At 41.2% G+C, this 23,532-nt stretch overlaps 2 protein-coding genes across 7 annotated transcripts in view; one reads left to right on the top strand and one right to left on the bottom strand.

The window, feature by feature from the left end:
* The window catches only part of adcy7 (adenylate cyclase 7), a 63,181-nt gene extending 52,862 nt beyond the window's left edge, over window positions 1-10,319 (top strand). For all 3 annotated transcript variants that reach the window (XM_032523131.1, XM_032523114.1, XM_032523123.1), the window contains 10 exons: window positions 761-898; window positions 1,031-1,114; window positions 1,313-1,509; window positions 1,652-1,763; window positions 2,136-2,294; window positions 4,317-4,463; window positions 5,086-5,193; window positions 5,320-5,434; window positions 7,877-8,001; window positions 9,209-10,319. In XM_032523131.1, coding sequence (XP_032379022.1) covers window positions 761-898; window positions 1,031-1,114; window positions 1,313-1,509; window positions 1,652-1,763; window positions 2,136-2,294; window positions 4,317-4,463; window positions 5,086-5,193; window positions 5,320-5,434; window positions 7,877-8,001; window positions 9,209-9,355 — 1,332 coding nt within the window. In that variant the 3' untranslated portion in view covers window positions 9,356-10,319. The remainder of the gene's footprint in view (window positions 1-760; window positions 899-1,030; window positions 1,115-1,312; window positions 1,510-1,651; window positions 1,764-2,135; window positions 2,295-4,316; window positions 4,464-5,085; window positions 5,194-5,319; window positions 5,435-7,876; window positions 8,002-9,208) is intronic.
* Window positions 10,320-10,351: 32 nt separating this feature from the next.
* brd7 (bromodomain containing 7) lies at window positions 10,352-23,127 on the bottom strand. Of its 4 annotated transcripts, none has more exons than XM_032523157.1 (17): window positions 22,908-23,127; window positions 21,948-22,132; window positions 20,846-20,927; window positions 20,696-20,753; window positions 20,329-20,473; window positions 19,427-19,537; window positions 18,609-18,778; window positions 17,184-17,298; window positions 16,737-16,812; window positions 16,244-16,351; window positions 15,975-16,110; window positions 14,699-14,810; window positions 14,336-14,383; window positions 13,514-13,601; window positions 12,137-12,280; window positions 11,322-11,462; window positions 10,352-10,529 (listed from the first exon to the last, which is right to left on the bottom strand). In XM_032523157.1, the coding sequence occupies exons 1-17, from the start codon at window positions 22,954-22,956 to the stop codon at window positions 10,459-10,461; spliced, it is 1,839 nt and encodes a 612-aa protein (XP_032379048.1). In that variant the 5' UTR covers window positions 22,957-23,127; the 3' UTR covers window positions 10,352-10,458. The 4 variants fall into 4 exon arrangements, with proteins under 4 accessions (XP_032379048.1, XP_032379075.1, XP_032379055.1 ...); XM_032523184.1 differs by having other exon boundaries at window positions 20,846-20,915; XM_032523164.1 differs by having other exon boundaries at window positions 14,336-14,380; window positions 22,908-22,956.
* Window positions 23,128-23,532: the final 405 nt, after the last annotated feature.

Raw genomic sequence — 23,532 nt, 5'->3', positions numbered from 1 at the left:
GCAGGAAATTGTCACAGGTGGGATTTGAACACTGCTGTGTCTGCTGACCGCTGTGTCGAGACATAAACCTCTCACTACATGTGTGCCTGCTCTACCACTAAGCCAACCTGGCCACTATTTCCAAGGTTAAGATATAAACTTTAAATCTCAAAATAAATACATGCATACTGGGTCAGGCGGTTTTAATAATTTAAAAAAAGATTACCAACTTCAATTGAAAACTTAAGTTTTCATAATGCTCTTTCATTTGTTTACATAATGCAGAGCTTTAGGCAAGTAAGGTAAGACAACATCAAGGTATCCTTACAGTGTTCTTGTTTTTCTGCATCTGTAGTGAGAAAAGAACAAAAAAATGATCAAGACATCCAACTTAACTTCCAACTATAAGAGCTTCATAGTTAAAAAAAAAAAAAAAAACGTGCTAGTACTTGGTAAATAAAAGGCAAGGGGGAAAAGGATGTGGTGTGTGGTGTGTATGTATGTGCTTCACTGTGCCCGAATTAGAGTGTAAAAATGGAAACATGTCATGAAAGCTATCCCTTGCATTCACCGTGCTGTAGCTTTCTGGAGCTGACCTACTGACTTAGCCGATGACACTTGACAATTAGTCCTTGACAGGCTGTGTTTTCTCCTCTACTGGAAATAGCCAGCGATGGCTCTCTCACACATGATGTCTGGAGATGGATGAGCCACGCTCCTCATACCCGTTTAATTTAATCTTTTCCTCGTCTTTCTCTTTACTTCTCTCTCACCTCTGCAGCGCCTGTTTCCAGAGAAGCTGTCGAGATGCCAGTGGCTGCCAGCTGTGTCGGAGGCAGTGGTAAAGCGGCCATGCGTTCGCCTCCCTCTGGCCACCATCACTACTACGGTCATCGTTATCTTGGCAGTGTTCAACCTGGTATGACCACGCTCGCTTGTCGGGCGCTAATAGAGGGTCTTTATGGACTCTGCTATTTCTAGCTGTGCCACACTTCAAAGCACGCTGTTCAGTGGTTGCTTGTCACTCAAATCTTTTTTTACCCACTTGCAGTGCTTCGTCCAGACGACTATGCCAGAATGTCCCACTGATAATACTCAGACAAATGACTCCCATGAGCAGGGATTCTACCTGGCTGTAAGTGATGGATTTGTTGTAACTATGAACAAAAATGAAATAGCAATATTTTAATATTTTCTTTTCACATCTGACTGGATTCAATAATACTTGTAAATAGTTCTGCCAACTGTTTAACTGAGTACCAGAGAAGTCTTGATGCTTTACAGTAGGAGTTATTTCTAATCTAATTCCATCCTTTGGCTGTCTCTTCCTCAGTACTCCGTGTACTGCTGTATCCTGTCGCTCATTGCATGTGGAGTCTTCCTCCGGGTGAGCTTTGAGCTCAAAGTGCTCTTCCTCACCGTGGCTTCCACAGCATACTACATCATCATCCTCAGCACCAAAAGGGAACTCTTTGTGGTCTACGGAAAATTCCTCTACGCTCTGCAGCTCAACAGCAGCAACTGCAGCAGGTGGGACTAAATGTAGAAGGCAAATCACAAGTGTGTCAGAGCAGTTTAGTCCGTACCACCTTGACGGCAATAACAGTCAGTCAGCACTAGTGGTCAAAGTCACAGTTCCATAAAGGCATGACTGTCCTTGTTTGTTCTACAGCGGAGAAGATCACACCATCTTGAGTTGGTTAGGGCTGGTGAAACACCCCCAGGTGATGAGCTGCATATATATCTCCCTGTTCCTAGTCACTATGCTCATCATCTCACAACAGGTAATGACTGTCTTTACCTCTCTCTCTCTCTCGTTTTTAGCCCCAAAATGTGCAAATTGAGTCTGAACAGTGTTATGAACTCTTAGGCCACAACAAATAGGAGACACATCGTGATAAAGTTTAACAAAAATATACAGTACATTAAATCAAATGAAACCAAATTAGAGGATTAATGTGTTAGGTAGGTGTGTGTGTGGCAAAGAATACAGTTGAAGTACATACAGATAAACTAAAGCAACATAACCAAAGAATAAGAAGTCCAGACAACTAACCTGAGCAGCACTGCAGCCAGGCTCCAATAACCTGGGAGTTGTTTCCTGTAACCTGGTTCTAGTTTCCTTCATTTTCACTCAGTGTGTTTTTGTCTGCTAGAATGAGACCTGCTTCCGCCAAGACTTCCTGCTAAAGTATAAGAATCGCACAGAGCAGGACGAGATCGAGACCAGGGAGAACCTGAACCGCCTGCTGCTGGAGAACGTGCTGCCGGCCCACGTGGCAGCGCTGTTTGTTGGGGAGAATAAGAAAAACGAGGTGAGAAGGAGGGGGGGTCCCATGTTTGTTATGGGCTGTATGATTTGTGATGAATGGGAAACCAATAAACCACAATTCATGTTATATTAAGATCAGTTGCTCACTTTAATCAGCCGTCATTCACCAATGGAAAGGTAAATTATTATAATTTATGAACATTGTGAACATTAGTTACCTCAGTGGCTGCAGCTTAAATGTCATTTTGTATAAGTAAACAAATCAAATTCATTTCAGTTTATTTTATTTCAAAAAAGAGACATTAACATTTTGATGAATGTAAATATACAAGGATTATAGCCAACAGCTAATTTCCCTCCTTAATCCCTGACAAGTTAATGGTCCCTATATATTAAATAAATAAAACAAATCAGATTTAAATAATCACAATATAAATTACAGATCAACAACCGAGAACAAGTAATAGATTATTGGTTTGATTTTGCAGTAACCATTTTTTAAACTGTTTGGAAAATGAGATGAGAGTTGATAATTTAGGTATTGTGCTTGGTAGAGAGTTCCAGGTAGTGGTTGCTCTATTGGAAATGGCCTGGCCCAATGCACTTCTCCTAAAAGGAACAGTGCAGTTACCTCTCGAACCTGCTCTGGTTGAGCTTTTTATGTTATAGTCCTGTAAAGGGGGTGGAGCTAAACCATGAATGATTTTACAAACTAATGTAGAGCCAAATCAATGTATTTCACAGTGCTTTCCCAATCTAGCAGTTCAAGTTTCTTTAAAATTAGACAGTGATGATACATTTTAGATTTTCTATCTAAAACTTTTATAGCTTGTTTATATGTTGTCTCTAAGGTCTTTAATACTTTTATTCAGCAATGGCTGGTTGATACACAGTTTGGTATAAGTCAGTGTGATTCTACATTTTATACTTAACATCAGGGAAGATATGTTCTTCATCTTTTAATGATTTCGCAGTTCTCGGAATAGAAATCGAGCGCCTGTGGCCAGGTTGGCTCAGTGGTAGAGCGGGCGCACATGTACTGAGAGGTTTATGCCTTGATGTAAAGGTCTCTCTCCCTTTTCTCCCCTAACTGCCCTGTCAAAAATTAAAGGCAGAAAAGCCCCAAAAATACTCTTTAAAATAACCTGGAAATAGCAGTTCCAGCAACAACGCAAATACAAGCACAAGTTTGGCAGCTGTTCTGGAGTGTGCGATCGTATCACACCACCTTCTTTCTATTTAGTTTTTAATAAAACAATTCCAAACATTGCTTGTTGGATAATTGAGCCCAAATAATGTGGAGGAAGCTTCAGGATGGCTACTGACAGGTGTTAAATAAAAAATTACATCCTTCGTGAAGGCTTACCATTTCTTTGGTATTCATCTTGTGTGGCCTTCACACAACAGCAATATAATAACTTGTAAGGAATTTCACATTTGATTTTCACTTCTCAAAAAAAAAGTGTGAAGATGAAATAAATTCTAAGATTTGGTTCTAAGATTTGAAATAAATGGAAGTAATTATAAATGCCAGCAGCTTTAGTATCATTGCTTGACAAAAGCAGAGGGAATGCCTTGCCCTCAAGTGAAACACGATAATGTGCCCATTTGGAGTGGCAACTGTTTACTCGTGAGGTCATCAGGTTATCCCCGACAATGGCTTCATTGTAAAGGAGAAACATGGAGCATCATACGAACATACTGGGCAAATTTGAAAACCCAGTGTCTTTCAGAAGAGGTTTTAATCCTGCTTTCATCTTAAATACGTGACATTTGAGTATCAGTGTACTTCAGATTTTTTTAATAAAAATTTATTTAGGAAATTGTATATTGACCACTGTCATCTTAAGAATTAAGCCCAAAACGGTGTGTTGTCCTATTATTCTTATTAACAGAATTAGTAGTAGTTGAGGGAGGTCTGTCTGAAAACCTTTTATTAAAGCATAACATCCCGTCTCCTCCTGGGTAAAACTAATAACTGTGCTTTTTGTATATTTATTTCCTCCCCCCCCCCCCCCCCCCCCCCCCCCCCCCCCCCCCCCACACACACACACACACACAACAGGACCTCTACTACAAGTCCTATGACTGTGTCTGTGTTATGTTTGCCTCGGTGCCGGATTTCAAAGAATTTTACACTGAGTGTGACATCAACAAGGAGGGCCTGGAATGCCTGAGGCTCCTGAACGAGATCATCGCTGACTTTGACGAGGTCAGGAAGACCCTCTCTTTCATTCTCATCCATCATTTTGAAATGCTTCCTTGTTATACATGACCGATGTCTCTTTAAAGCACCAATCGGTTACTGCTAGCTCTGTTTATTCACTTCCAATGTTAACCATGGAGACCCTGATAATTGGGCCAAAACAGTTCAGTATTATTATAATATTATAAAAATCTACGCTCTTAAGAATAGGAGCTAAATTGCTACAATGTAAATGCCAACAAGCATAAATACTGTAAATCGGAGATCTTCAACAGGGGGTCCGTGACCCCTAGGGTGTCCTCCTCCTTAGTGCAATGGGGGCTGCCAAATTATTTTTGTTTCTTTGTTTAAAGTTTTAAATATGTCTGAAAATATACATTTATGTGAATCCAACATATTAATAGCAAATGTAAATTGGTCTATTTTATGTTTAACATTTAAACATAATATTAAGCGCAGTTTAATATGCTACTCAATTGTATAGAATATATGCAGTATGGGGTCCCTACTCGGTCTCTTTCTCTCAGCTAAGGGGTCCCTGGCATAAAAACGTTGAAGACCCCTGCTGTAAATGATGAATGATGGGATGAGGAAGTTCTCACTCTTCTTTTTTTTTCTAACCCAACAGCTGCTGTCCAAACCAAAGTTCAGCGGTGTGGAGAAGATCAAGACAATTGGCAGCACGTACATGGCTGCTGCAGGGCTTAGTGGGACGCCTGGTCAGGAGAAGAATCAGGTGGAGTAGCTACTGCTTCAGACCCGGGTCAAATCGGCTTTAACGGTTTCTAAGTAAGCCATTGACCCGACATAAGCCGCTGAGCTTGAAGCAGTCATATTGAGGTTGTTGAATATGTTCTTTCAGGACAAAGAGAGGCAGCAGGCCCAGATAGGGAACATGGTGGAGTTTGCCATCGCTCTGATTGGCAAGTTGGACGGCATCAACAGACATTCCTTCAATAGCTTCAGGCTGCGTGTGGGTGAGTGTCCACTTCAGCACAAACCTTTCATTGACTGATTTTTCGCATTGCTCTGTATCCAGCTCTGTTAGGACTGACACAATAACCAAACAGGTTTCCTTGGTTACACAGTACATGATTGGCATTTTAGTAGTTTTCTTGCCATGAGAGCAGTTGCATTCACAAACACGTGATTATTAGGGTTGTTGTGTTGCACTCCGTGAGTGAACCCAACTGTTACTATGGTTTACTTAAAGTGGCTATATGTAACTTTCAGTTTGTGTTGATACTAGCGGGCACTGTGGGTAAAAGTGGTAGTGTTTTTACCGCCAGACGTTGGATGAGTGATTAGCATGCTTGACTGTGATATGTTCAGGCAGGTCTCATACATACAACCGTAGGTTACTGATAACTGAACTATACACCACGCATGACGGCAGTTGTACAACAATACGTAACTGTCGTAAACATCATACTAGTGTTGTATACCTTAAACAATACAGCAAACACGGGGTAAAAGGGGCCGCGCTAAATGGAAGGTGGACATGATTTAATGTGGGCTACTGACGTAGAACCAATAAAATACACATATTGCATACCAGAGGGCCAATTCAGGGTGGGTTTTCAATCCTTTACAATCTCGTAATTGTCACCATCTGTTGATAGCCCGACCGAGTGTGACTCTCGTTATCACTTGTTGTCTTTCACTTTTCCTTTTTTAGCTTTTAGTTGTTCTTCATTTATTTTCCTTCTTCCCTGTGATGGTCCTGCCCGAGTATCAGCCATAACTTTAGCAGATAACTTCTTAAATAACATTAAAATACAATTAGGACTATATAAAGAAATCTCCTGCTTCCTTTTGCTTGGCTCAAAAGGCTGGATACTAACACAGGCTTTTCGGTGTTACAAAGAAATCTGTGTCCCATCAGAATGTGTGACTGTATTGCCATCTACCTGCCGCAAATCATTCTGTAACTGCGCGGGAAAAACAGAACCCAGGGCCTTATTAAAAACTATTTAAAAATGGCGTTGTATTCACTGTTAGTTATACTGTTACAGATCATTTAAGACCATTGTATGAAAAATGACAGAGCTTCAGAAACATTAAAACGTTACATGTACACGTTACTTTAAGTTCATGTGATACTATATCATGTCTTGAGTAGGACATTCACTTTATAGAGACAAAACCTTCACCCCCGTCTGTGTCTGCAGTCCTGACACAGTTACTCCCAGACAGCTGATTCTGAGCAGTTTACAGGATAATAGCTTTTGGTTAAAACATTTACATTTCTCTGGAGATAAAAACTTACATAAGACATAAACGCTGAAATTAGTTTTGAGCGATGCAAACCTTTTTATCAGCGGCTGTGTCTAAACACCTTGTGACTTTGAAACAAAATCCACATTTGTTACAAAGCAGTGCAAACGTGTTTGGCACAGACGTTTTCTTTTCACTTTTGTGATTACTCTGCTGGCTTAAACTTGCTCTGTAATTAGTATACCAGTCTCTCCAGGGGTGTTCATCAATTACTTAGATTAAAATTCAATGTAATGGAATACAGCAAAACAGTTCTCTCCTTATCTGAATAACATTCCTGACTTATAGCAAGTCTATGATGATAAAACCCTGCAGCACAGAAAGAGAAAAGTCATAGAGCTACAGACATAGTGCCAAATACTCAGTTATAGCTATGGTATGTTCAGATTAGAAACCATACACTACAGGCTGTGGGGTTTCGTTTCTTATGAATTCAACTTTACATTTGTAAAATTTGCCACCAAAGGTTTTGTAGTCTGTCTTTAAAGCGTGCAGTGCTTCTGTAAGCTTTTCAAATGTATTGTAAATCTTAAAGAAATGTCTTTTTATTTATTTTTTATGATTCTGTTGTTGTTGGGTTTTTTTGGGGGGGGGGCATTTTAGGCCTTTATTTGGATAAACTAGCTTAGATTTGAAAGGGGAGAGAGGGGTGGAATGACATGCAGCAAAGGGTAGGAGTCGAACCCCCAGCGGCTGATAGACGCTGAGATCTGTTAACATTTCACTGATGGAATCAATAAAATGTTCTGATTCTAAATGTTTGATGTATTTGCTCGCTGGGTCATCAGGGAAGCATTTAATGTAGTGTTTACCATTTTACAAATCAGTGCTATCGCTTTAAGAACAGCTACAGTATTGTCCAAAGCTTTTTCAACCAGTGTTTGCTGCACAAACCACCGTGTAGGACGGATTTGGAAAGTTAGAAGCCACTAAGAAAACCTCCTTGACAGAAATGACTGCAAACCAACAGCATTGTACTACTGAGTGAAAATAGAGCTCTTAACTACCAACTGGGCAAGTGTGCAGCATGACTCATTTTTCCTTATTAAAGATTATATTTCCTTCAATGTTTTTATTTTCCACACTCTTACATTCTGCACATGAACATGATACAATTTGCCATTTTAACTGTTCTTCCACAGGCATTAATCATGGCCCAGTGATAGCTGGAGTGATCGGGGCGAGGAAACCTCAGTATGACATCTGGGGTAACACCGTGAACGTAGCCAGCAGAATGGAGAGCACCGGGGAGCTGGGAAAGATCCAGGTACACTCAGCACAGTCCAACAGAGACAAACTGCGATATTTCAACCAGAGGTTCTTGAAGGATGCACAGTCACATGTCACTTCTCACATACAGCAGTTATTGCTCCTTAGCTTTGTATTGCAGATGTCAACACAATCATGGCTGGGTTTAAAAAGATCTAATTTCAGACTCTGGTCCAGATTTCTTTATCTGCCTTTAACAGAGACGGAAAAGCCAATTCCCACCCACAGCCAGTCATGAGAACATCTGATTTAGATGAACATTTCATTTGCTTTTCCCCATGCAAATGCAATTTATTACTGTGCATAACCCTTATCCTTCCCATCAAAAGCATTTTATGTTTTAACTTAAAAAAGCACTTTTTTTACTTTGCTTTTTCTCATGGCCCTGTTCCCAGAATGTAATACTTCAGCTACAATATAATGCTGCCATAATAAAGTTGTAAATTAATTAGGTTGTCAGTCAATAAAAACGTTTAATTGCACGAGTGTCCTAGTTAACTCGCGATCAACCAGTTGTTTTTAAATTTGTTTTAAATGGGCTTTAAAATGGATATTAGCATAGATGTTAATGTTCAAGTAGTATTTGAGACCGGACGTATTCCAGCGGGAACTCTGTTCACATCGACAGTACGTGTGAATAACTTTAGTCTTGTGGAGACAGAGATCTGGGCCTCTAAAGTCAGCTTGCCATTCAAAAGACACTTTTATTCATCAAATTCTGCTCAAGGAACTTTGTTTCAGCCCTACTGACTCCCTGCACAATGCAAAGGACAAAGGGGGGGGGGGCGTTTAGGATCTATGGACTGCGTGCATCAAAATGAATTATAATAGAATATATTTTTTTGAAGTCGCTAAATCTAGCAAGAAAGTTGGCAACACTGTCCACATTACTGCGTCACAGAACGTGCGTGCCTTAATCATGCGTTTAAAAATAACTGGCGCCCCATCTACAGAGGCTCCGTCCTTACTGTGTTGGCTGGGGTTCGATTCCGCACTGCGGCCCTTTGCTGCACGTCATTCCCATCTCATGTCCATCAAGAAAGAATGTATTCAGTAAGAGAAGTCAGGTTTTTTTTCATTCATTTATGTAATTTTGGTCTCCAGATGTGACTATTTAGCAACAAGAAATGTTATAAACTACTGTTCAAAATGGACTTTGGTTCTTCTTTCTTAGCTGCAGTAGTGCTTTCTGTGTCTACTTCCAGGTGACAGAGGAAACGACCGACGTGTTGCAGAAAGTGGGCTACTCGTGCAAGTGTCGAGGATTCATCAACGTCAAGGGCAAAGGGGAGCTGAGAACCTTCTTTGTGTGCACCGACATGAGCAAGCAGCAAGGTATGGGGCTGAGCTGAGGCCGGCACAGCCAACGCAACCAGAGACTCGGGAACACAAGCCAACAGTTCTTAGACTTTTGAGACAGAACTGACTGTGACATAGCTGTGTTCCTGTGATGTTAATAAATGAAAGGCGCATGTGTGATGATGTGACACCGAATGAACTGTTGAACGAATCAGGATTCGGCAGTCGCGGTGTAGATGGTCAGTACCTACAATCACAATCTTTTTCTACATACATTTACATCCAGTGATCAATTTTGTACTTGTTTTGTTTTTAACTTAGATGTTTGCTGTAGAAGAAAGTATATTGTACTAATGCCAAATACAGTTGTGTAATTTTTTGAAGACCTCTCCGGTCCTTTAAAAACAAAACAATGGATTCTGTTTGGATCATAATTTGAAACCCATCTGGTTTTTCTGTGTTGAGATGTGATGGACACTGCTCTGTTACTGTGTAATGAGCATGACATATGTGAGGCGGTTAGGCAGGGCGGTTTTAATAACAGAAACAGGCTGTATATATATATATAGATATCTATATACACACATTTCTTGCTCCTTTCTTTAGGACATATTTACATCACGAAAAATAGTACGTTTCACTTTCTGGCCAATCCTGAAGTTAATGTATCAACACCTTTGCGCTTTATGGGAACTTCTTTTAGGTTCCAGCTGTGTAGTTTGGCCAACTGTTTAATTTTACATATAAAGATTTCTTCTGTATTTCAAGAGGAAATACACAAATCCATGTGCTGTATGAACATTAAGTGTTTATTCTGCTTTTCTGCATATATGCTGGGAAACCTGATGTCAGTTGCTCTGTGCATCTCTGAAAACTTGATTTGTCTTGTGGCCTTAACTTTCGAAACATCACCTTTTCTGTACTTGTGGTTGCATAATGTATGGCCTTCATGTGAACAAATGTGACATTGAATTTTGTACAATTACCGAATGTAATAAATGTTTTCCTAAGTCTGCACTTTGGCATACAATAATTTACAAGAACCAAGGTCTGTATAAAAAGAGGTTTATTGACTGAAATGCATACAAATGTTACACAAAAAGCACCTTTTGTACAAAACTTAAGTTATTAAACTGTAAGGATGGTTAGAATTTCATTATACAGCAATGACTGGAACTGTATCCTGACAACTGGACAAGGTCTCCATTGTTTCAGCCATCTCCTGCACTGAAAACATGAAGAGGCTAATATTAGATGACACTGTATTTGGAAAATAAAACAAATGTTATTCAGTAGCGCAGAAAGTATTCAGATCCTTTACTTTAGTAAAACACTAAGACCACACTGTAAAAATAAATGTAATATTATCCAAATAAAAGCGTGTAAATATAATCAGGAAAATGTACTTAATGCAGACAAACGGCCCATGTGACTGTTTTTCTATTATATATTTCTCATCACTCACGTAAAAGCAGGGTTTTACTGTTCCGCCACTGATGTTATTACACACTGACAATCACAAAAGTGAAAAAAATTGCAATACCCGTGTTCTAAACTTTTCCATCATTAACTCACTTTAGCCTCAACAGTGTTTGTTCAGTAGGCGACCAAACGAGATTTCGGACACTTAAGAGAAAATGTAGTTGCGTTTGTAGATGTTTGTGTTACACAGGCGGGCGTGCACAACATCATGTAAACAAACATTTCTAAACACTTCTAACACATCCCTGAAACAAACGTACAAATAAAGGATTGTATAAGTGTTGAATGTTACATTTTTCTTTTTCGCAGGTGCTTCTCTTCCAGGAAAACACAACCGCTTTGCATTGTGGTAAATGGGCGCAAAATGTAGGTTGCATCGTATGTACACTCAAATAGCATTGCATTGAGTATTTTATAGTGGACTACTGTATATAGTGATTATATCAACCGCGGCAAATTCAAACACCACTACAAAATGGCAAACACATATAGCAAACTAGTTCGGAACACAGCCAAAATCTCCAGTCAGGTTCTTACCTGTGGTGAGGTCAATGAAGGGCCCGGCTGGTTCTGGAGGTACAGCGATGCCCATGGCCTTCCTGATGCCATACACACTGCTGACGTCACATGGGGCCACTTGACCAGTCAGCTCAGCCAAGTTTCCAGTAACCTTCTCAGCTGAAAAAAACATCAAGACAAGAAAATGACTTAATTTTATTTGCATTGGAAGCGGAAACCGCCAGGGCCAATCGGAAGAGTGATAGTCACGGTAAGTCCACTGACTACTGATTTTTGCCATCGCTTCAAAATTCAGTCAGAATATTTCCCACAGGAAGTTCAGTGTTATGAAATAAACTACCATTTTCATATCTGTACATAGAATGTGAAGCTACAACTAGCAGCCGGTTAGCATAGCTTAGCATAGCTTAGCATAAAAGACTGAAAGCGGGGAAACAGCCAGGCTGACTGTCCAAAGGTAACAAAATCCCTCTACCTGGGACTGAGGTCAATGTTGGTGATTTGAATCGTCCCAATGTCTAACTGTGAATTCTTGTCTGAAGCTAAAAGACAAACCATATTTGTGTAGGGCGGTTGGTAAAGAGGAAAATGGTCTAGTCTGGTCTAATGTGGGGCGGCTGTGTCTCAGGGGTGGAGCGGTCGCCTGCCAATTGGAAGGTTGGTGGTTTGATCCCTGGCCCTACAGTCCCATGCCTCGGTGTGTGAATGGTTCCTGTACTGTGTAAAAGCGCTTTGAATAGTCGCAAATATAAGAACAGTCCATTTATGATTACATTTACTACAGCTGGCGGCGACGGAGGAACAAAAGGGGCCATGCACTGAGAGGCTCTTACCCAGCTCCAGCTCCTTGGCTGTCGGAGCCAGCAAGCAAATCATGTTAGGTGGCTGCTTGGCGCTCAGACGCTCCTTCTGTGCTTCCTGCAAGTCACGCAGGAGCTTTGTAGTCTCGTCCAATTTCTGCTGGAAGTGAAGGGCCTCTGTGACGGATAGCGGAGGTGGGGGAAAGAAATACAGTTAGTACTTCCTCTAGGTTCCTCGGGTTACCTTGTGGTAACCCCTCCTGTGCTTTACATATAACAATACATTCATTCTTTCTTTCTTAATCCTGATATGGAGCCCTCAGTCTTACTGTTACATTACCAGCTGAGGGTGCTGAGAGAGCACTGGGAGACAGAATAAACTTTGATGGGCCGTCCGAAAGCTCTAAGAGGTTACATAATGGGGTGCTGAATGGCTAAATGGCTCATCTAACTACTTTAGATGAGGGTTTTCTTTGTATAAAATGACCTGAATGGCAACATCATTTACTGTGTAATTATGGATATTTTTGTCCACATATTCCTTTGAGACACAAAGCAGTTGAACATGTTTTTCTGTCCAACTAAATGGCTTCTGTGGGTTTCTCTTGCTGATAGTAAGCTGAAAAAGTTGCACACGTGGGGCACTCGTATTTCTCTGGTATATCTGTGGCAGGTTTATATTCATATTTAGGCAAAATAATGTGATTCATTGGCTATGCAATCTAACTAGAGCTCAGACAAATTAAATGATCAATAGAAAATCAATGAACAACAATTTTGAGACAGTTGTCTTTCAAAAATGCCAAACATTGTCTAATGCCAGCTTCTCAAATGTGAGGATTTGCGACTTTCTCTATTTATATCATAATAAATTGAATATATTTGGCAGCCTGGTTGGCAACAGACCCTTCTCAGTTGTAACAGAGTGGGTTTGGGGAAGGTTCATTCACAGCACGTTTCCAAAGGGGCGTCACCAACGGACGCCGCTCAAATGCCTCTGGGCGCAGTTGGCTAGTCCTTCAACCAATCAGACCAACGATCCAGGTGACGCAGCAGCGAGAGCAACGGTTGCTGCGCTTCAGTGGCCGTCATGATGAATGTAAACAAAAAGCTGATTGGTGTTGCTGCGCTATCGTCATCGGGTAAAGCCCGCCTCAACGGATGCGATTGGTTTTCCCAGGCTATATCTTTGGGTTTTGGACCGTTGGTTTTAAATTGTCATCTTATCCCAACTGTTTGACATATTATAGACTGAATGGGTCAGCAAAATGATTAATAGATTAAACTGAAAAAGATTTTCACGACTGGCAGATACCCTGATATATATTTAAATTGAAAGATTCATTGATGATGAAAATGAGCGTTAGTTGCAGCCTTATTTTTTAACACCAAGTCAGTGAGAAGTTTTACCCCCAGAGAGCTCCTCGGCCACCGGCAGGCCTGCAGCAGAGTGCAGGAAGTCGAGCCTGTTGCAGCTGAATGCTTCAGGTTCAGCCACCTACAAGAGAAGAGTTAGAAAAATGCATTCCACACTAGACAGCTGAAGCTTCAAGGGACAAAGTCTTTTGTAGCCTCTTTAGTCACGCTGCTTCTTTGCTCCAATAAAAATCGACCCTAATGGAAAGCTGCAACGGCCGCGCAGGGGATGAGATTGAGCTGGAGAGCGGCCAAGAACAGCAAACAGCCGGGACAGAGGGTTGCTCTATGCCTGATGAAGGCGCCTGTACTGTGGTTTCCTCCGCTGCTCTGAGGAGCGATTCAGCCGCGCAGCCGGCGGGCACTAAAAAGAAAACACGGGCCTCTCCAAATTCTCCAACAGCGGGCCTTGAGCAAGTGGCACCGCTGTGTTTTGAAGGGAAATGTTTTTGCCATGCGTGGATGGATCACAGCTAAAGGCAGGCCCCTGCTATGTTGACACAGCTGGTTGACGTAGCAACCATCTGCGGAGGCCATCTATAATGACAAAATAAAATGAAGTATGCGCACACGAGGTGTAATGCGAGAACACACGCTGTACGCAGGAACAACGGCACAGCAGGAGCTCACTCTCCCGAACAGCACATCCAGCGCTGATGAGGGTGAATGGCTTCGGTGTTGTGTTACACAGCACACGCTGACATTTCTCATTATGAACTTGATGTCTATTTCCCTTTGTAATGTATAGTGGGACACAGAGGGTACAGAAACTGCTCATCACTGAGAGCAGGTTTTTATCCAGGCATCAACTCTCACCTCCATGTCATCCTCTTCCTCTTGAGCATTTGTTGTCGTCTCCGTCTGCTAGACAGGACGGAAAAAAACAGAATGTATGCGCTTAGATTTCCATTCTGTGCTGTTTAAACTGGTAGCATAGAAAGTCAATTGGGATCAGTTAAAGCAACACTAGAGAACTCCCCCCCCTACAGGTTGGAAGCGGATTTGTCCGTTACACTACATTGTCCAGTTCATTTGAACTATTGATTCCGCTACCCGATCTGGCAAACTTACAAAATGCAATGGACAATTCCGCTTCCAACCTGCGTGTGTGTGTAAGTGTGTGTGTGTGTGTGGGGGGATTCTATAGTGTTGCTTGAAGATGTAGCAGAGGGTGCTTACTGGCTCAGTCTCCTTCAGGGTTTTTGAATGCTCTCCGTTGGTCAGGGCATCCAGAACATTGTCTGCCAGTTTGTACACATACTCGTCCGATTTGGCCAGGAACTCTGCCAAGCTGCCAGACACAGAGAGAAAAACACTTACTGCACTTGTTTTCTAAGCAGAAGCCGGGGTAAAAATCTGATTCACTTTTTTGGCTAAGAATAATGAGCATCCTGCACATTGGACAACAAAGACAAAATGACAACAAATGCCTATGCTACTTACAATGACACATTTTCATACATTTGAGAACAAAGTGTGCCTTTTCCATGAGGAGAAATAAAGGATTGGTTAGACGGCACAACTATGGTGACAATAACCGCTGTCTAAAATCAGCGTATCAGAGCTTTCTGCCACCATGTCTTACGAGGCCAAAAGTGACCTCACACCCAAATAAGTTTTTAATATATTCAAAATATATAGTAAAGATAAAATCATTCAGAAAGATAACTACGTGTTTAGTACAAAACTCACTTCACAGTAACAAAGCACTTGAAGTGTGTTACTGAATACCAATGTTTATACAAACTGACTGAGAAGCTGCATGCCTCAGTTTGTTTGAGAAACAAAAAACATTCAGGTCCCTTTAATGTTTAGCCAGGATAAAGAATCTCAGGAGGTTACAAGCACAAGCCATCAAAGTAATCAGGACAATTCTTGGTGGGCATATGGGCTGCATCTCATAACCCTTAAATTGCCTCCTGGAGTCCTCCACTTGTCTCCCTCGGGAGAGACGCGAGCAAATCATGGGAGGAGAGGGGCAACAAGCAAATGTGTTTCAGATGAATGAATTTGTCAGCCGTTTGGGTGGAGTAAGCAACTCCTTCAGCCGCACAGCTCCCCAAAAGGCTGCTCTTGTGCGTCCTCGCCTCTAGCTCCTTGATGCCCCCCCCTCGGGGCAGAAATATGAACATTGAGACAACAGTCACAGAGGAGGGACAGAACAACTTCCGGACTGAGGAGCTATCAGATAAGGGTTATGAGATGCAGCCGATGTAAACCAGGGGAGTCCCACAGTGGCCCGGAGTAATATGAGATAACCATGCACCAGAGCAAGAAGATGAAACCAAAGTGTAAGAATTGATGGGTTGAAGTCAGGGTGAGGCCAAGTCTACAGCTGACCTCCTCCAGAATGAAAAAGAGGAACATCTGGAAAGTAATAGTCAGGAATGCCTGAAAGTGACGTTCTGCGTAGATGCGTAGATGAGCGTGTTTATATATTTCATATTGGGCATACCTGTCTGAGCCCTGAGGACCAGAATCGTCGCCATAGAGAGAGAAGATAAGGTCAGAATCCTCCTTGCTGACGTTGGCAAAGCTGGAGTCGTAGCAGGGTGCGTAGGAGGTGAACGGCCCGTAGTTCACATAGGACACTGTGGAGAGCGTGTTACACACAGTTATTACGCTCGTTATTTGTACCATAAACTCAACCAGCAGGGACAGGTCTGATACTGGCTCTCTGATATTGGTGATGTGGAGAAACATTAAGCCTGTGCAATAAATTACCTGGAGTAATCCTGTTCCTCTTGTCTTCCCTGAAGCCCTGCAGGGTGTTCACACCGCTCTGCAGCCGATTGGACATCATACCAAGTTTCACAGGGCAGTAACCAACATCTGCAACAAAAAAAACCTCAACTTTATAAAGTTAGAGAACTAATTGCACTTCAATTTCTTCAATAATTTAAGATCTACTAATTTCACCAATTCATTTCTCCATTAACCATATAAAAAAACTGAAAGAAGATTAACAAAATGTCCATCCCAATATCCCTGAGTCCAAGGTAACATCTAGAATTGGATTTTTTGTTGTTGTTGTTCAAGGAGCTCTCCTAAATCCAAAGGTATCCCGTTTACAATCATAGAAGGCTGTGAAAACCAGCAAATATTCACACTCTCAAAGCTGGAACCGGGGAATTTTTGACAGTTTTGCTTGAAAAAAAAAATGAAAAAAAAAAAAGATTATTAAATTAGTTTGAGCTATGGTTTCAGATGGACCTACCTCCTGCTGATGGATCTGCTGGGTTGAGGATTGCCAGCGTGGTGGAGCCGTCAGATTTGCGCCTCGCTAAGTCCAACTACACAACCGACAGATGATAGGGCTCAATAGCAGCAAACACACATTAAAATCACTTTTTCAGAATGAGGAATGGCTGCGTTTAAACATTTGGGATGGACAGACAAATTTCCTAACCATCACTGATTGATCGACACCACCATCTAAGGATCCTCACGAGGGGGAAAACTGGCATGACCTCTTAACGGTTCAAAATTTCAACAAAAAACTAATTACATATTATGCTAATAGAAAAGTATGAATATTATCCTAACAGAGCTATAAAATGAGCTACTTTTCTTTTCATTTTGTTATTCAGAAAGAGCATTTTCACTTTAAAAAATGTCAATTTGGAGGAAAAAAGGAATTGTGAGTTTAACTGGGCTGTCTCACATCACACTGCAGCACTCTGTTGGACAGCTTTCCTCCAGACTCTTTGATGATCTTGCGGATTTCCTCCAGCTCTTTCTCTGCTTTTGCCGCTTCGTCCTTGGAGTCCTTATCCTGTCTGCAAATTAGACACAAATGGAAAGATGGCAGATAAGACACGTTGTTCCTGACTGAAAAGATTCTTATTTTGGCAAGAATTAAAATATATATATATAAAGTATGCAGTGTAGCAAAAATTCTGCCAGGAGAAAACCTGTGTGAGTGCTTCATTTAATGCATTCACTCAATTTTGATTTCTCAGATTTACCTGTAATCGTTTGTTCTACGCCGGTAAACGCCATCAAGATTTTAACACACAGTATCTTCTGTTGTAAGACGGAAGGTAAAAAGTAGATGAATGAATAACAGCACAGTAAAAGGTTTCTCGGGCTGTTCCTCTGACAGTGAGTCATAACCAACATGTGACTTTAAATCGCCGGCTTCTGTTACATATCTGGGCAACAACACTGATTTAAAGATGTGTGCCTTGAGGTGAAACAAGACCCAGCATGCTGCCAGGCATTCTTCTTATTGTAGCCTCCGGCTTTACCGTGGAAAATGGATTCACTTTAGCGTCAGAGGAAAACAAGCTTACAGAAGTCAACATTGTGTAGGAAACTGGTTTTAACTTCTGGCTGACTAGATTTCTCAACCTGATGTGTGTTGACATCTTACCAACTTCAGCATTCCTTTATAAAATGTGTTATTTGCAGGCAAGCTGGAAACTGCAATTTCATTAAAGATTTTAAAAAAGACATCTTTTGTTCTGAGAGGGTTTTTGGCCATTTCTTGATTGACATGAGATGTCCCTTACTTATGTCACCCAACTTAAAAGGTGCTCTAAGCGATGTTGGCTGACGGCACTTCTTGTTGACGTTCAAAGTATTTTCAAACAAAACGAGGCTAGCTCGCCCCTCCCTCCTCCTCATCTCATCCCCTTTCCCTCCCTTCCGTGCACTACCCCCCCACCCCCAAATCCTTCTTGTTGGTTGTTGGCTGGAACGCTGGAAGACGGTTTGTTATGTTTGGTGGTGCAGGTTGGCACTGTTTGTTTTTGTTGGCATTTGTGGAGGCTGGGCTGTCTAGAGACATTTTTTTTTTACAGTGTGTTCTGGAGACAGGCAGCGCGGATAGTGAGGAGATGTTTGTTGTATGTGACAAAAAAATTTGTAGCCTAAAAAAAAAAAAGTGTGACAACGCTTAGAGCACCTTTAAACTGACTTTAGAATAATGTAAAACATAAAAGTTTAAAAGGGATTTAAGTAGTGATTCCATACTCATGCTTATTATTCCACTTAGTCGCATTTCAATCTGGGCCGTTCTAGCTCAAGAGCAGCATATGCCTGTGACTGAGGGAAACCTGTATGTAAAGTCAGCAGGTTAAAGGACCTGGGTGTGCTGGGTGTGTGGGATCTCTCGCTGGTGTCTGTGCTCGAGCGTCCCTCTCTGTTCTGGTCCAGGCTGGTGCCCCCTTGTTCCTCAGTCATGCCGGGCAGTTTGGCAGAAGGGTCGAGGCCAGACATGAACGCTATGCTCTGCTTCAGGCTGTCCAGTCTTTCCTATTAGAAAGACAATTATAGAATAACTGGAGAGAAGACAAAATGCTTCATAAACATGTTGGTACTACTGCTGCTACAATGTGGGGCTATCTGCTGCCCCCATCTGTTGCTTTGGAGGAAAAGCAAAGTCATTTCCCGTTGCTCCAGTGCTCCGTGTGAAGTTTAAGGCAAACACAACACTTTAAACAAGTGAAGAAAGCTAAATGATGTCCATCTCGCGGCACATTAAGCTTTGTGTCAGAGAATGGGATGATATATACATGCACAGTAAATATCATCAAGAAGTAGTAACCTTTCTGTCACTTGTTTGGTTTTCATGGACAAGTGTTGACTGTATAACTAATTATCACAATATACTGTCAAATAGTTTCAAAATAAACCTGACTTTGGTATTTTAACAGACATTTCAAGCTTACAATTATATAGATACAGTAAAAATAATACATACTTCAAGAAACTTCGTCCTACTAAAAGGCTATTTTAAATAATGCTAGTTGTCTACAATCAGATGAGAATGACCAGCAGGGGACAAACTAAAAATGTCAGCTTTCTGGTTCTCATTGAAATAAACTGAAAAACAGGACAATCCTGTTCAGTTGCTAGGATTCCTTAAAGAGGTCAGCTCTTTCTGAATCCTCAGTTTCATACCTGGCTCAAGATCTTCATTCCAGAGTGTAACATTTTCCGAGCTGCTTTATGGTACATCGTCTCAGGTTTGTTGTAAATCATGGCGTTTTCACACATAATCCTGAAATCCGCCTGCATCAACACACAAAGTAAAAACAGCTCTTGTAAAACAAAATGCAGTGAAGAGTTTATGACCTTGGTCTACATGATAAACTGTATGCATTGGCCCACGTTAATGGTTATAGGGGGACATTTTAGTTTTTCTGCATTAATGTACTTTACTTTTACTCTGTGCAAGAGCTCTTTTTGACTCTTTTGACAACGTACATTTTTATAATTTCTGTACTGTATTTATGTTCTATTGTGCTCTATCTTTTTATGGGCATTAAAACTGTAATTTCCATTTCTATGGAAGAAATAAACTTGACTTGAATGTCTCCAAAGTTGCAGTTTTTCAGAGTCCCGATCCATGTCTTTTGATATTGTTTACCTGCTGATACAAAGTCCGATCTAATACTTCTTCTTACCTAAATGTTGATTAAATATGTATCTTATACATAGAAATAACAGGTGTAGCCTTCTAAATTTCACTACTTGATCCAAATACTGAAGGTCCAGATTCAATATTATAAAGTTGAAAGTTGTTGTACAAGTTGTGTTAAAGGGTGATGCTGCCTTTATTTTACAGGAAAGGTGAAATTGCTGAGACATTAAAAGGCTGTGCCCACTGCATTGAGGGGTAAACCTCAACACATAGGCGCCCGCTCTACCAACTGAGCTATCTGGGCGCCCCACTTTAGCCAATTCTGATCAACTAAAATATGCCCGGATCGGCTCGGGACATCCCTAGTCATTTTTTTTATCCTGCTGTGTGTGATTAATTAGCACACAATAATACACCTGCGTATAATACAGACATATACCTTTAGTTCATCCAACGCCTGATAGCACTCTTTCTTTACTTTGTCTTTCATTGTACTGAAATCCATAGGCCGTCTGATAATCGCAGAGTAGCCAGGAGCAATGAGGTCTGTCACCGGAAACGAGAAGAAGGCGCTGGGATCCTTCCTATAGAGAAAAACACACACACACACACACACACACACGCACACACACACACACACACACACACACACACGCACGCACGCACGCACGCGAGGGGGGGCAGCCTGACGGTCAATAATATAATCACAAGCATTGTGAGGAGACTTGCTGCTGAATGTGCAACAGCTCATAAATAAACTAGCAGATACACAATTATCTCATATCAGTAATTGATCAATGCTGTACCTTTGGAGCTGCCTGATGAGCTGGTTCAAAGCCTCCTGCAGAGGAGTTTGTCCCTTTTCTACGAAAAAGAATAACAAAGGATCAAGTAAAGTTTTGCAGGAAAGGTGTTGACATAAACTGCAAAATTAGAGAGGCGAAATTAGAGACTACCTTCCAGTTTATCCAGCTCTGAACGTATAGGAGTTCTGCAGCGTTCATCATCTCCTTCCTGTCCTTTCTTCTTCTTTGTCATCTAACATTACAAAAAAGAACAAAGAATTATTTTACCACTGGAAAAAAGGCGTCTTTTAATAAAACTGGGCTGTCTATGGAGTAGAATGGCGTGTGGCGCAAACAGATGACCAGAGAAATAAAGTTCTGTCGCTCAAAAGGTAGAAAACCTACAACTACCGGAAAGCACGTCAAGCTTGTCCACACTGACACAGAATGGTGGCCGGCTGGTAACAATCAATCTCTTATATAAGTTAAATGGTAAGCTAAAATATATTTTTTCTGAAAACATCTTCAGGAGAACCATAGGCAATACAGTTTTACAGTTTCATCTGAGTTCTGTCCGAGTTTGAGAAAGAGAGGGATGGTTGTCTCTCTCGACCTGCTGCTATCTTTGTGTAGGGAGTTACGTATGCCAACGTTCATTTAGTAGTTACAGCAACAGCCTGGAAAAACTCCAAGTGAGTTTACACATCAGTAGGAGTTTTTCTACTGGCCTGTGAGTAGGGAGATCTGGTCACTGGTAAAATGGAAGGAAGTTTAACATACACTGAACAAAATTATAAAACACCCATTTTTCATGAGCTGAAATAGATCAAAGATCTAAGACTTTTTCTACGTACACACACGGCTCATTTCTCTCAAATATTGTTCAGAAATCTGTCTAATGCATCTATGTTAGTGAGCATTTCTCCTTTCTCCGAGATAATCCATCCACTTTACTGGTATGGAATATCAAGACGCTGATTAGACAGCAAGATTATTGCACAGGTGTGCCTTAGGCTGGCCATAATAAATAAATCTTTGAGTTCAGCTCATGAAAAATGGGGGAAAAAACAAAAGTATGGCGTTTATAATTTTGTTCAGTATAGTTCATTTAAACATACTACCAACAGTATTATCATACAAAGTTGGTTGAATATCGGCAAAGTATCCCCTTTAAATGAAACGTGGAAAATGCATGTAAACTATTTCCTTCAACAGGCTTAACACCCTTTGCCATCCCATCTAAGGAGATATGATCTAGTGACGTTAACGTTACCTTTTTCTTTCCTCTGTCATCCTCTGGTGACCCAAAACTCCTTTCTTTATCCTTCTTCTTTTTCTTCTTCTTGTCCTTAGGTTTGTCAGGCTGCTCGTCATAAAACGTGTCCAGACTAGAACTTCCTGTCGTCACTTCGTTTCCAGAGACTTTCAACACCAGCTTCAGTGGTCTCTCTCCGTACTCTGCAGATATCAAGTCAACATAAAGCATTATCGAGCTAACTGTTGACAACCACTGATGGTCCGTGACATATATATATATATATATATATATATATATATATATATATATATATATATATATATATATATATATATATATATTATGTCTAAATAAAAACCGCATCCGGCTTGTGAGATGCGTGTCTGTCGCCGATATCTTGGGACAGACGTCTGACCTGTTCTGACCACAAAGACTCATAGAAACATACTTCTGTGGGATTTTTGTGCTACCTTTGGATGTTCATGCGAAAAAAAATGCCTAATGTAAGCACCATGGAATACTATTTCACAGATGAAAAAAGTGTTTTACAATATTTTGCTCCAATGAACATCCGCGGCAAATACGGTCGCTACATACTGTTGTATCCATGGGCCCGTGACAGCTGCGAGATGCTGGAAACAATAGCTGCTGCAACAGCCACTAATAGCTAGCTAGCTAACTTCCCTAGCAGGCGTCAAAGTGAAGCTACAGCTAAAGTTGTATTGTAATTTTAAATGTCCTGTCTTGTATTCACACCGAATTGCGGGCATAGTGACAGAGACGCGGGAAGTAAACAGATAGCTAGGATAAATGACCAGGGTAGCTAGCCTAGCAGTACGCTAGCTAATCAGCTAACGTTAGGTTAGGAGCATGGTCCCGGGAAAACCAGGAATTCTAGCATATGATAGGTTATTTAAACACAAATGAGCAAATGGTTCAAGTGGATACTGCTTGAACTATCTGCACATTAAATACCTTCATATCCATGTTTTTCGGACTTGTGCTTTTTGTGCTTCTTGCCCATTGTTTGTAGTTTGAGCTGGTACTGGCTTGTTACTATCTCTGGTCTCTGTGTTGGCGGAACATAGCTAGACGCGGCGGAAGCACTACAGGGAAACTGCGAAGATCGATTCAGTCCTCCAGCGGCACCCGCCGGTGAGGCGGTGACACCACGAGGTGATACAACAATCGTCGGTAGGGGGCGTAGTAAGCTTATTATACGGTAAACTTCTGGGACCACGCCTAGCAAAACTTGTATACTTAGGACACTTGTAATTCAAGATTGTAACTGCGAGTCTGTATTATGGACCATGTAGTCTATTGCAATGATGAATAAAATTCGAACATTTCTAAAGACGTCCTCTTTGCAAGCACAAGCAACATCACAGAGCCACAGCAGTCAGCAAAGCCATCTTTCAATTGGTGCAAGCAAGTTTAATCATACTCCTAGCAGCTCCCCTGGGCCAGATGTTTCGCTAATTCTGCACTCTATAGAACCAGTAAATACAGAATCTCTCTAAATATATGAATAGGACAAGTCCAATAGGCTACATGCATCCACATTCCACATATAAACACCCCCCCCCCCCCCCCCCCCCCC

Source organism: Etheostoma spectabile, chromosome 1, assembly GCF_008692095.1.
Source record: "Etheostoma spectabile isolate EspeVRDwgs_2016 chromosome 1, UIUC_Espe_1.0, whole genome shotgun sequence".
Taxonomy (NCBI): domain Eukaryota; kingdom Metazoa; phylum Chordata; class Actinopteri; order Perciformes; family Percidae; genus Etheostoma; species Etheostoma spectabile.
The sequence above is the reverse complement of the archived record's forward strand: the minus strand, read 5'-3'. Positions and strand labels throughout refer to the sequence as shown.

Bases quoted from the DNA above. Each gene is read 5' to 3' on its own strand.
- brd7 (XM_032523157.1), bottom strand. From the start codon at position 22,956: ATGGGCAAGAAGCACAAAAAGCACAAGTCCGAAAAACATGGATATGAA. The intron at 20,928-21,947 runs GTAACGTTAACG...TTGTAATGTTAG, and splicing joins ATGACAGAGGAAAGAAAAAG to ATGACAAAGAAGAAGAAAGG. The intron at 19,538-20,328 runs GTATATGTCTGT...GTGTTGATGCAG, and splicing joins AGGCGTTGGATGAACTAAAG to GCGGATTTCAGGATTATGTG.